The 14,039-nt window shown below is 48.2% G+C and overlaps 1 protein-coding gene across 3 annotated transcripts in view; it reads right to left on the bottom strand.

Annotated features, from left to right (window-relative positions):
• SBNO1 (strawberry notch homolog 1) overlaps positions 1 to 14,039 on the bottom strand; it is a 135,911-nt gene that overhangs the window by 57,644 nt on the left and 64,228 nt on the right. For all 3 annotated transcript variants that reach the window (XM_040347290.1, XM_040347291.1, XM_040347292.1), the window contains 2 exons: positions 1,823 to 1,996; positions 1,540 to 1,733 (listed from right to left, as the gene is read on the bottom strand). In XM_040347290.1, coding sequence (XP_040203224.1) covers positions 1,540 to 1,733; positions 1,823 to 1,996 — 368 coding nt within the window. The remainder of the gene's footprint in view (positions 1 to 1,539; positions 1,734 to 1,822; positions 1,997 to 14,039) is intronic.

Raw genomic sequence — 14,039 nt, 5'->3', positions numbered from 1 at the left:
AGACCTGAATGAATGAATGAGAAACTTATATAGCGCGACACATGCGAACTGAATCGCCTCTGGGCGCTTGAATCCAATCGAGAATCTGTGGAAAGAACTGAAAACTGCTGATCACAAACGCTCTCCATCCAACCTCACTGAGCTCGAGCTGTTTTGCAAGGAGGAATGGGCAAAAATGTCAGTCTCTCGATGTGCAAAACTGATAGAGACATACCCCAAGCAACTTACAGCTGTAATCGCAGCAAAAGGTGGCACTACAAAGTATTAACTTAAGGGGGATGAATAATTTTGCACGCCCAATTTTTCAGTTTTTTTAAAAAGTTTGAAATATCCAATAAATTTCGTTCCACTTCATGATTGTGTCCCACTTGTTGATTCTTCAAAAAAAATAGTTTTATATATTTATGTTTGAAGCCTGAAATATGGCAAAAGGTCGCAAAGTTCAAGGGGGTCGAATACTTTCGCAAGGCACTGTATACGTTTGGGGGTTACAAGTAATTTATGGGCAAAAAAAAAAAAAAGTAAAAATATGCTCATTTTTTTAAATGTATGACAAAAATATCAGAATCAACTCATTTTTGATAGGGTATGCGAGAGTTATAACCCATGTCGGATTTTTTTCACCATCCATGTCCCATTGCAGAGATTTCTCTTCAGTTCCTGTCCCGTCAAAACAGTAAGTGAGGAACTCACTCAATGCAAATAAAAAGGAATTCCTTGGGGTCCCCCAGTGTCCCAATTGGAACATACCTCCTATTACTTTTTTGGGGACAACCCAATATTTGGGATTTTTTTATTTTCACTTTCAATAATAGTAAACAGGACAAATGGAGAGAGTCAATCTTCCGAACAGTGACACAGAAAGCAATAAAAACTGATAGGGGTTCCAATCCCTCTCTACTCTACCCAAAAATGGAAAAAAGTTTTGCCTTTAGTTAAACGTTAAAGCCTTTTTATGTTTATTAAAAGTCAGCAGCTACAAAAAGTGTAGCTTCTGACTTTTAATAAACAGATACTTACCTATTCCACAGTCCAGCGATGTGGCCGCCCAGAACTAAGCTCCTCCCCCCCCCCCCCCGCCTCCATTCACACTGTGGGCACCCGGCCGTGGCGGCTTTACGGCCGGGCACGCATTCACGAGTCACGTTGCGCTCTAGGGGTGGACAGGCGATCTCCTGTGACCTGTCACGTTTCCCATGTGATCACCTAGAGGGAGGGGCCGCCTAAGGCTAGAGGAGTCGGCTAGGCGGCCTGTAGGTGGAAGTAGAAAGTGGGACAGGAAGTCCCACCCTTAACGAAGCTACCACCAAAAGTCCTGGGTGTGAAAATAGCCTGGCAGGCTGGATTCAGGCTGCAGGCCTTGTGTTTGACACATGTGCTTTAGAATATCCTTCTAGTAGAAAACTGAGGCAAGCTGGGAGTAGCAGGATTTCTGCTGGCTGTTCACTATTTTTTGTTTGTAAAAATTAGACATCTACTGTACATTAAAAGCTGAGAAGCAGATCAATAGTTAACAAAACAAACTGTTGCATTAACTACCTCTGCTACATTATCAGGACCACCAAGCTCATCAATAAGTTCATCCAATGTGTTTGGAGGAAGTGCTTCTGCCAGTTCATCCAGTATGTCCAAAAGTTCTTTTTTCATTTGCTGGGCCCTTTCCACTGAATCTTGACTAGTGACACAACTGTTGCTGGAATTGAAGTTTGTGGATAAAGCACTACTTGTAACGGCTGTCATGAAAAAAAAAAAAAAGAAGAAGATTAAAAACATCTGCAGACTAAATAGTCTGCCTATAAGGGCTGCAGTGATCATTCCTTACCTGGAAGGCTAGAAGCAGCAATTGTGGGAACAGATTTAACAGATGAAAAGCTAGGACGTTTAGACCCAAGTCCTGAAGCTAATAAGGCACTTTGAATGGAATCTGGATCAATGCTTTTTTTCTTCTTCTTTTTATCCTTACTTTTCTTATGTTCTTTTCTAATTAGCCAGGGATCTGTACAAATGCAAATCAAAGTTTGGTTTAGCAACTGTGCACCAGGTGAACAAAAATTACCATACTGGAAACATGCAGGCCTGCAAAACATGGAATCCTGCAGTACTTTTTCCATGATTTCCAAAACAGCTGTTCATAAGGATAAGAGCGTATATGTGCAAGAACCTGCCTTACACATGAAGTCTTAAAGTGGTTGTAAACCCTTACATACCACTTCCACCTACAGGTAAGCCTAGATTATGGCTTACCGGTAGGTGCTGGAAATATCTCCTAAACAGACACCGTTTAGGAGATATTTACAAATCACTGTACGGAGATTTCTCTTGTGCATGTGCCAGAGTTAGAAAGGGCACGCTGTGCCATTTATAGCTCGGGTCATGCCGTAAGTGCGGGAGTGACATCACGCGACTCTGGCCAGTCAGAGCCGGAATTTGCGGCCCCCGGAAAGAAGAAGAGGGGTGAAGAATGGATGCTCGCTGACATGGAAGACGTGGATATCGCGGGCTTCTCTTGCAGGCAAGTGTCACATAATGGGCTACTATGCGGTGCATGGTAGCCCATTATGCTTTACCTTTGCAGGGAAACAAAGAGGAACCAATCAGGGTTTACTTCCTCTTTAAAATGTCACTAAACCCACTTAGTGTAAAAACATACAAAAAAAAAAAAAAATAACACATCAGTAAAATGCTGTATTACATGCTGTTCATACTCGGTCACTATGGAATTTATATTCTGCAAAAAAAAAAAAAAAAAACTGTTTTCATCTCCACCTTCTGTTGCTGTCCCCCATGCAGTTGGGGATTTTGCAGAGCACTGCTGGCAGCTACTGTACATGCTCAGTTTTCAGTGAGTTTGTACAATGAGCAGCCTATGTGAATATAGAGTCAAAACATGTAGGCGTATACACAGTGGTTAATGACAGCTTACACTCTACCTCTTCCTGCAATGCCCACTAACAAGCTAACACAAAGGCAGGATATTACAGCTTAATTGAAGATGGCTTCTCCTCCCTGTTATTCTAAGACACAAGCTGGAGGGGCATGACAGCCATATTTATAAAAAAAAAAAAAAAAAAAAACACAAATGTATACACTGTATTTATTGGCATATAACACTCACTTTTTTACCCTGAAAATGGAGGGTAAACTGTGCCTGCATGTTATACGTAGGGGGCTGTGGAAAGGTTTTTTCCTGAAAATTCCCTTTTAAAAAGTTAGGGTGCGTGTTATACGCCGATAAATACAATAGAGATAGATACACAGCAAAAATTAAAAAAAAAAAAAAAAAAAAAAAATGAATTACAAAACAAAATTATATCTATGCAAAACGTCCAAGTATATGGCCCCACATTCCAGTACCCAAGCATAACATTTCTTGGTTCTTTCTTTTCTAAAAGTGTGTGTGTGTGTGTGTGTGTGTGTGTGTGTGTGTGTGTGTGTGTGTGTGTGTGTGTGTGTGTGTGTGTGTAGGGTCTCTGCCAATAAAAATATATGTTTGGGGGTGCCAAGTAATTTTATAGCAAAAAATGCTGATTTTTAACTTGCAAGCAACAAAATGTCAGAAAAAGGTTTAGTCTTTAACCACTTCTGGACCTCCCATTGTATACATACGTTGGCACTTTGAAGATGGATATTACGGTTATGGCAGCAGCTGCTAGGCTCTACGGCGGATTTGCTGCAATATCACCATTACCTGCGCAGGGAGAGGGGGGCCCCCCTCCCACACCCTCTGCCGCGGCGGAGGCGATCGGGTTTTGTCTCCTACCGGGTATGGATACGAGTGAGGGCAAGATGTCCCCCACCCGTCTCCATACCATAGCAGGGCGGAAGCGACGTCAAAACGTCACTTCCTCCCATAAATTTGATTCTTTAACGATTAATCCTGCAGCTCAAGAATACTACCATGGGAGAAGGGAACTGGATCAAAGAGGAACCATCAGCATAGCTAAAAGCGCTCGGGGGTGTTCGCTCAACTCACAGTGCACAATGCCCACTGTAACTTATGATCCAGGAGTCCAATCAGGGTGCCGAAAGTAACTAGCTGATCTGTGTGCAGAGAAATGTGTACCAAGCAGGCTGCAGGCTCTGGGTGCAGAGAAAGTAAGCAGCTGTGCAGACAGTTACTAAACATAAATAAGGCCACAATTGCTGGGTACCCCAATCATGTACAAGATCGGATCTGGGAATTTGAACAAGGAGGCAGTGAATCCTAGCTTGCTGTGCCCTATAGTCTGGATGCAGAGAGCTGTCAGTAGGGCTGGAACAAACTCTCCCCACTTCCAGCATGCCCAGCCAGTTAGCTTCTGCACCCTAACTGGACTTCTGGATCATAAGGTAGGCATTGTGGACAAAGTGGAGATGACACAAAGGGCATTCCAGCTATGCTGACCGCCCACCCACTTCCAGTTACCTTCAGCTAAGGTAGTTTTGAATCAAAGCCCTACAGAGATATACTGTATACATACACTGGACCTTCTTCCCAGCCATCCTGTATGAAGGATTATTTTTTTATTTCTTAATGTTCTGATGAATGAAGGTGCGTAAGCATCCTTATTCATGAGAGCGCACCGACAGGGGAACCTATAATCAGCTCCTCCTGTCTTTCTCTCTGTTCCTCTGTAGGCATTGAGCGTACTTCTGGAAGTGATGCTACTAGCCTTCAGTAAACACGCCCATCGGCTGCTCTTAGACTCAGGTGGGGGAGGGTATGAAGTCACATGACAGGCACTGAAACTGCAAAATAAAAATGGTATAAAAATGAATTTTTGCACTTTAGGACACATGGCTGAACTTGGCTTACAATAAAGACCATTGGGGAGTAATTATAAGGCCCCTTTCACACTTGTGCGACCCAAAAGTGCCACGATTTTGATGTGACTTGAAGCAATGCCTGAAATATTTTGAGGTCTATGGACCTCAAGTCGCATCAAAGTCGGACCAAAATGGAGTAGGGACTACTTTAAAGTTGCGACTTAAGTCGTACAGATATGAATGGTTATTATTGGAAATCATTGGGTACAACTTGTCATGCGACTTTGAAGTCTCAAATCGCAGGACAAGTGTGAAAGGGGCCTAAGAATTTCCTTACACTTGGACATGCTTTTTGATCGGCAAAAATGTTCATAAAAAGGTCCAACTATAACAGGGAAGAAAGATTGTGTGTGGCATAGCAGTGAACACAAATACTGTACACCTCTGAAGCAGCAGGCAGAGACCGGCAAAAAATAGGATTTTTGTACTCACCAGAAAAACCATTTCTCTGAGTTCATGGACGGACATAGCAGCATTGACCTTGGAGTTATATATCCTTCCCTTCAGGAAAGACTAGGCAGGAAAAAAAACAGCACATCAAGTGTTAAAACACTTCTCTCAGTACAGCACCTCCCAGGGGGTGGGTCCCCCAGGTACATCACACTCTCTTGCATCATGCAGCCTCAGTTCGTTAACAAGCAGTACAAAGGAGGGGTGGGTACTGTGTCCATCCATGAACTCAGAGAAATGGATTTTACGGTGAGTACAAAAATCCTATTTTCTCTTGCGTTCATGGATGGACACAGCAGCATTGACCTTAGGGACGTCCCCAAGCAGTGTCAAAAAATTTCAAGGGGTGGGGAAAAAACAAACCAAGCTTCACCCCAAACAAACCAGAGTTCCTCAACGGAGGAACTTCAACCTTAAACTGCTGCCTGTAAAACCTTGCGGCCAAAGGAGGCATCCGAAGATGCACTCACATCCATCTTGTAAAACTTTGAGAAGGTGTGGATTGACGACCAGGTCGCTGCCTTACACACACCTGTAAAATAGACGCCTAATGGCGGAAAGCCCAAGAGGCACCAATCGCCCTGGTCGAATGCGCCGTAACCTGAAAGGGAGGCGCCCGCCCCTTTAGGGCCTGGAGCACGACCTGTCTGATTCACCTAGAAATGGTGGCCGACGAGACAGCCAGACCCTTCTTAGGACCAGTCACGAACGAACAGTGAGTCCGGCTTCCGAAACGGAGCCGTAGCAGACAAGTACACCCGTAGGGCCCGAACCACATCCAAGGAATGTAAAGTGGCCTCCTTCGAATTTTTCGGCCGAGGGCATAAGGATGGCAAAACAATGTCCTCATTAATGTGAAAAGCTGAAAAAACCTTTGGGAGTTAAGACGGGATGACCAAGTAAGACGGGATGACCAAGTAAGGAGCCTTGCAGGACACTCGTCTGACTGAGGTAATTGCCACCAGAAAAAACACCTTCTGGGACAGAGTCAACAAAGGAATCTTCCGAATGTCCTCAAACGGAGCTTCTTGAAGCACCGAAAGGACTAAATTCAAGTCCCATGGAGGGTGCATAGGAGGGGCCACATGCCGAACCCCCTGCACAAACGTACGCACCAGGGAGTGCGCCGCCAAGGGTCGCTGAAAGTAGACAGCTACAGCCGAAATCGGACTCTTAACCGTACTTAAGGCGAGAGCCTGATCGACTCCACGCTGTAAGAACAGCAGAATCCGGGACATCACGTATGTACGGGGGTGCCATTTCATCTCTTCACACATAGCGATGTAGGCCTTCCATGTACGATGGAAAATCTTTCGTGAAGTAGACTTCCATGCTCGTAACATGGTAGAAACCACCGAGCCCGACAGGCCTCGATCCTTCAGCACCTGGCTCTCAACAGCCATGCCGTTAAAGCCAGCGACTGTAAAGCAGGGTGCAAGATCGGACCCTGCGACAGAAGATCTTCTCTCAGGGGTAGACGCCAGGGGACGTCTGCCACCAGACACACCAGGTCCGCGTACCAGGGCCGGCGCAGCCAATCCAGAGCGATCGGGATTGTTGGCATCCCCTCTGCTTCCACTCAGCGCAGTAGGGCTGCGCATCTTCACCGGTCTCACGATTCGATTACGATTATCAAGTCCACGATTCGATTCGGCGATGCATCACAATTGCAGCGCAAGTGCGCATGGCTCTCCCCCCAAAATACTAAAGGAGATGATCAGAGACTGCAGACATGCTACAGGAGATGATCAGAGACTGCAGACACAGTACAGGAGATGGTCAGAGACTGCAGACATAGTACAGGAGATGGTCAGAGACTGCAGACACAGTACAGGAGATGGTCAGAGACTGCAGACACAGTACAGGAGATGGTCAGAGACTGCAGACACAGTACAGGAGACGGTCAGAGACTGCAGACGTAGTACAGGAGATGGTCAGAGACTGCAGACATAGTACAGGAGATGATCAGAGACTGCAGACATAGTACAGGAGATGATCAGAGACTGCAGACATAGTACAGGAGATGATCAGAGACTGCAGACATAGTACAGGAGATGATCAGAGACTGCAGACATAGTACAGGAGATGATCAGAGACTGCAGACATAGTACAGGAGATGATCAGAGACTGCAGACATAGTACAGGAGATGATCAGAGACTGCAGACATAATACAGGAGATGATCAGAGACTGCAGACATAGTACAGGCAGAGCACGTGTAGGAGTCAGACTGCTGATAAAATACCTGTGATACTAAATGCTGTTATAATTAAGTGGCCACTGCTGTAATGTGCTTTTTAAAACATATGCTGAATCATACCTCATGTCTCCGTGTGTATATTACATTCCCCTCATGTGACTCCATGCTCGGACCTGCCTCTTTCTCCTCTCATCTCTCCTGATGTCCGTTCTCAGCCCCGCCCATCGTCTTTAGCTAAAGTAACAGATCACATGAGAGGCGGGCGGGGCGGACATCAGAAGAGACTTTGAGACGAGGGATGCGAGAGGACAGAGGAAGAGAGAGGCGGGCCGGACCATGGAGTCACATGATTACATGTACAGTTACTGCACATGGAGCTACGAGGTATGAATCTACATATATTTTAAAAAAGCACACACAACGCCGGCCACTTAATGAATTACAACGTGCATTTATTACAAAAAAAAAAAAAACATTTTAAAAGACCTGCTCAGAGCGATCTCCCGGGAGGGGCGGGGCAAGTCAGGATGAGGTCACCCGACATCGATTATTGGGGTCACATGCATCGATGCCGCATCGGGGGGCCCTGAAGCGCGATGCATCGATTATATTCAACACCCCTACTGCGCAGCAGGTGAGGAAGAAGCTTCAGAGGAGGGAAGGCGTAGATTAGGCGATAGTGACCCCATGGTGCCACCAACGCATCTGACGCGTCCGCCCACGGATCCCTTGACCTGGCCACCTTCCGATTGAGACGGGACGCCAGAAGGTCCACGTCTGGAATGCCCCATCTTTGGCACAGACTCTAAGACCTCCGGGTGTAGCGACCATTCTCCTTGGTCTAGTGTTTGGCGACTTAGGTAGTCGGCTTGCCAGTTCACCACCCCCGGAATGTACACGGCCGACAGAGCCGGAACGTACCTTTCGGCCCACCGTAAGGATGTGCACGACTTCTGTCGCTGCAGCAGAGCTCCGCGTGCCCCCCTGATGATTGACGTACGCCACGGCTGTGGCATTGTCGGACTGGATCCTGACCGGTCGGTCCTGCAGACCCAGAGACCACTCGGAGAGACACAACTTTATCGCTCGGAGCTCCAGTACATTGATTGGTAGGCGGGACTCCTCCCGAGTCCAGCACCCCTGGGCTGACTGGACACCCCAGACACCCCCCCAGCCGGAGAGGCTGGCATCCGTCGTGATCACTGTCCAATGGCATGGCAGAAAAGATTTTCCGGCCCGAAGTGCCGGAGATGTCAGCCACCATACTAGGGAGGACCTGACCAGGGGACTCACTTAGAGACGAAGGGAGCTTGTCCCAACGTGACAATCTTATTGCAATGCTCGAGTGTAAAATTGGGCATACGGCACTGCCTCGAAAGAGGCTACCATCAGACCCAGCACTCTCATGCAAAAACAAAGCGACACCCATTTCTGGGTCGTCAGCTGCTGCACCGCAGACTGCAATGTCTGTAGTTTTTCCGTTGGGAGGAAAACTCTCGCCTCTGAGGAGTCCAGGACTAACCCCAGCCGCTGAGACTGTACCAGTAGCCAACCCAATTCTCGGAGGGTTTGACAGGTGATAGACACATCCTCTTCTAATTCTGAGCTTGAAGAAACTCTCAGAAGAAGGTCGTCCAGGTATCCTACGATAGCGATCCCGCGTTGCCTCAGCAGGGCCAGAATCGGAGCGAGCACCTTGGTGAAAACCTGTGGTGCCAAGGCCAGGCCCGAACGGGAGGGCCACAAATTGAAAGTGGTCCTCTCCGATCACAAAACGCAGAAATCTCTGGTGTTTTGTGCATATGGGGATATGCAGGTACGTGTCCTTGATATCCAAGGATGCTAGGAAATACCCCTGATGGAGCGCTGCTACTACTGAGCGAATCGACACCATCCTGAATTTTTGCACTTTGACAAAACAATTGAGGGCCTTGAGGTCCAAGATTGGACGGACCCCTTCCTTCTTGGGGAGTACAGATTGGAGTAAAACCCCTGAAACCGTTCCGTTGAGGGAACCGACACAACCACCCCCCTGACCAGCAAATCCTGGACAGCTCCCGACGGATCCTTCCGGCGACCTGGAGAAAGCCGGAGGGGAAAAAAAATCTGTTTGGTGGACAAGAGAGAAAAACTATCTTGTACCCCGAGGAAACGACTTTGCAAACCTAACGGTCGGACAGAAGAGACCTTCACCAAGCCGCAAACTCGCGAAGCCGGCCCCCCACCTGAGATGCGGGGGCAGACCTTCATGCAGAACAGGCTTGTCCGCAGGCTTGTTGGGCTTGCGGTACCAGGGGCGCTTTAGCTCCCTGAAAACGTTTTCCTGCCGCACTTGGCGCGCGAAAAAACGCTTGGGGGCAGTAAAAGAGGGTCCTTGCTTACGGCGAGGCTCCTTTCCAGATTGTGGGAGCAGGGTGCTCTTACCGCCTGTGGCATCCTTTATATGATGTCATCCAGGGACGCCCCAAAAAGCCGTTCACCCTTAAAGCCTTTTTAGAAGACTGGTCCGCAGACCAACACTTCAGCCACACGAGGCGGCGTAGTACCACCGCGTAGGCAGAGGCCCTGGGGAGCAAGGGGAGCGTATCCAGGGCCGACTCACAGACAAACTTTAGGCCATGTACCAACTGTTCGGCCTGGTCAACACAGAGCTCAGAAGCATTCTGCGCCTCCAGCTCCTGCAACAAGGACTTTGCCCATTTATTAAGTGTCTGACACCAAACCCCCCGACCAAAACCGGTCTCACCGCCGATCCCACTACTGTGAACATGGAGCGGGCCACAGCCTCCACTCTCCTATCTGCGGGATCCTTAAAAGCGGGAGCCCCTTCCACAGGCAACGTGGTAGCCTTGTTCAGCCTGGACACAGTGGGGTCCACCGACGGAGGAGAGACCCACTTTTTTAAAAAGTCCTCAAAAGGTTAACAAACCGCAATGTATTTTGGAACGGCAAAAACTTTCTGCGGCCGATCCCATTCCTTGTACAACAATTTGTCCAGATATGGAACACAAGGAAACACTTTTGCGGGGTGGTTTGCGGAACCCAAAAGGGACCGACATGTCCGATGATGCCGCCGCCAAATCCTCAAGTTTCTGAGTATCCCGCTCCGCAGTGATAAGAGCTCCAACAAATTCCTTATCATGCGCTGACCGTGAAGCAGAGTCATCCTCACTGTCCATGTGGGCTAAGCCTGCATCATCTGACAAAACGGAACCAGGGCCAGATGCAATAGCAGGGCCCGATTCCGTGTCAGAGACATCCCCAGAAGCAGGCGCAGGGAGGGGGCGCTTTTTACCCCCCTTCTGGCCACTTGCCACTTCAATCCTGGCAACAAACGCCTCAAGGACTGCCGCCACAGCATCCACTGAGGTCGCAGGACAGGGGCACGAAGGGTTAACTCTGGCATGGTTGGGGTAGAAGCCTCCGGTGCAGACTCCATGCTGACCCACCTATATATGCCGCCCTAGTACTGCAAGGCAGGACCCACAGGCCACCCTCCCGGCCGCAACAGAGAGCAGGGGACCCCCCAGGAGACTCACCACCCGACCAGAGTGCATCGCTGCTGAGAGCGCTGTCCGTGCTGTGCCGTCCCTCAGGAAGTATTCCGCTGGCTTTTGCGGCAATATTTCAGGCACTAGAGGCCAAAAACGTTTCCAAGATGGCCGCCGACGTGCAGAAAAACAACAGCATGTGGGCTACAAGAAAATGGCCGCCGATACATAGAACCACGACCCCGGTAAAATGGCGGCCATACACATGTTTTAAAAGCCCAGTAACACACAGCAGAACACAGTCCAGCACACACAGGACCATAAATATAATAAATATAGCACCTCACAGCAGCACAGCCCCCCGGCAGTAACAAAGCACCCCCGCAGGCGGACCGCCCACCTCACAGCCGCCACCCAGAATGGGGGAGAGGAAGGGAGAGAGGAAAGCAGGGCAAACCCTCAATTGACCTCCCCAGGAATGCACCAGCCGCACCACCCTGCCAAGGCAAGGGGATACTACTTAACTGTCCTGCGACCACCGGCTGGAGGCATTCCAGACAGAACCAACGTCTGCTTGCGGCATGACTGTCGGCCCGGCACACTGACTCAGCCATAGAGACCGGTCATATGTGCGCCCTGTAGCATATAGGGCATGTGGTGGACGGCCTAGCTAAAGGCCGACACACGCTCGATGGCCGAACATGGGGGGACTACAAGGATCAAGATCCAGCATGTCACCCAGTCGGCAGTTGATTGTACATCCCAGGATCCAAAAATGCAGGAAAAATAAAAAATCTCCAGAGCACAGAATGAGCTCCAGAAGGGCCATGTCTTCTCCTAACGCTAGGCAGAATAAAACTGAGGCTGCATGATGCAAGAGAGTGGATTGTACCCAGGGGACCCGCCCCCTGGGAGGTGCTGTACTGAGAGAAGTGTTTTAACACTTGGAGTGCTGTTTTTTTTCTGCCTAGTCTCTCCTGAAGGAAGAGATATATAGGATAGGATATATAACCCTAAGGTCAATGCTGCTGTGTCCATCCATGAACGGAAGAGAAATGGACAGGCATAGGTCAAGCTTCTATCCACCTTCAACCTATGACCCACCAGTGATGGCCCTAATAGGGTCCGACTGCCTGCTACCCCCCTCAAGAACCTGCTCTTTCGGCATAGCGATATGCTGCGCCTGAGACGCCAAATAGTAGACCCAATGGTTAGGGAGGGCAAGGCCTCCCGCTGTCTTGGGCTTTTGAAACTGCTCCAGTTGCACCCTAGGGGACTTGTCTTGCCATATGAAGGTCCTAAAAAGAGAGTTAATAATCCTAAACATTTTTAGAGGGATGACCAGAGGAGTGTTGTGTAGGAGGTATAAGAGCTGGGGCACGAAGATCATTTTTATAAGATTGACCCTTCCCACCAAGGACATCTTAAGCCGAGACCAAATTTTATTTCTATCCCAGATTCAATTTAATAGCGGCGTCAAGTTAAGCGAGAAAATCTTGCGGTTCAGAAGTAACCTGGATGCCAAGATACTTGAAACCAGTGGACACCGGTACCTTGTGTATTGTCCGATCTCCGCCACCCCGGAACACCATCCAGTAGCAGAAGTAAGGACTTGGCCCAGTTAATTACAAGGCTGGAATAGGACCCAAACTTGCCGACTACGTCCATAGCCTCCCTCAGGGAGCCATCCGTGTCTCCCAAAAGCAGCATGGTGTCATCGGAGTACAACATAATTTTCTCCTGAATCACCCCATAGTGGAATCCTCTTACCCTCTGGTTTGCTCTAATTAAGGCTGCCATGGGCTCAATGGCGACGGCGAAGAGAAGCGGGACAACGGCACCCCTGACGAGTACCCCTATGCAGGGTAAAAGGTTCAGAAACATATCCCGCCTCTCTAATTATCGCCCTGGGCGAGCAAAACAGCCGCACCCACGACAGGAACTGTTCACCAAAGCCAAATTTGCCCATTGAAAGCCCACAGATAACCCTATGCTGTAAAAGGCCTTATGGGCATCTAGTGACAACAGGGCCCTATTTCCCATGTTTTCCGACTGCGTCTGGAGGTTCAAGTAGAGTCTGCGGAGATTAATGGCCGTACACTTTTGGGGCATAAAGCCAGACTGATCTGAGTGGATAATAGAGGAGATGACCCCTTTGAGCCAGGACCTTCTCTAGGATTTTGATATCGCTCTGTAAGAGCGAAATTGGTCTGTATGACCCCAGGTCATGAGGGTCCTTACCTGGTCTTAAAAGAATAACAATGCTAGCTCTGGTCATAGAGTCAGGTAGACATTGGTTTTCCCTAGCATAACAACTTTTAACAAATGCGGCAGGACAACACCCTCATACTGTTTGAAAACTTCCATGGGAAGGCCATCGTCCCCTGGGGCTTTAGAGTTCGGAAAGAGACAGAGCCTCTTGCAGCTCCTCTAGCTTAATCGGGGAATCCAGGAATGCCCGCTGGGACGCTGACAGACTGGGCAGTTCAATTCCCTGCAAGTATTCCTGTAGCTCCGTGGCCGAATAGGTCACCCAGGACCTATACAAGTCAGAATGAGGGAGGCTTCTTAAGCATGTCATCAAGTGAAACCTGTACATGGGCTCAACTCGGAGTGGGCTATTGTACAGAACCATACCTTTCAAGCCTGGAACAACTAACCTCTAGACCACTGCACCTTTTCCTCATTTGGGTTACTATAAGACAGCATTATACAGCTTGGAATATACAATTTCTATTCTAAACACCCATTGTTACAGCACATTTAGGCATGTCTAGGACATGGTCCTTCTATACACTTCACTGCAGTCCCTTATCCTAAGCAACCCTGGACATTTTGGGAGTATTCACAGGACCCAATCCCTATTGGATCAAGCCCCCCCCATACACGGACGTTGCAAAGTCAGGGGGAAGTGTTTCTATAGTTCTCTGATTTTATCCATACATTTAAATGTTTGTGTTGGGGCAGACAAAAAAAAAAAAAAAAAAGTTATATTGGTGTAAACAAGGTGGATAGTTGGCATGATAGTCTGTTGTGTGGTACCATTTTAATATAGGTTTGCATAAAAAAAATATACAACACTGCTTTAGTCAA

This window comes from Rana temporaria, chromosome 1, assembly GCF_905171775.1.
Source record: "Rana temporaria chromosome 1, aRanTem1.1, whole genome shotgun sequence".
Taxonomy (NCBI): domain Eukaryota; kingdom Metazoa; phylum Chordata; class Amphibia; order Anura; family Ranidae; genus Rana; species Rana temporaria.
This window is presented reverse-complemented; position numbering and strand designations above follow the sequence as displayed.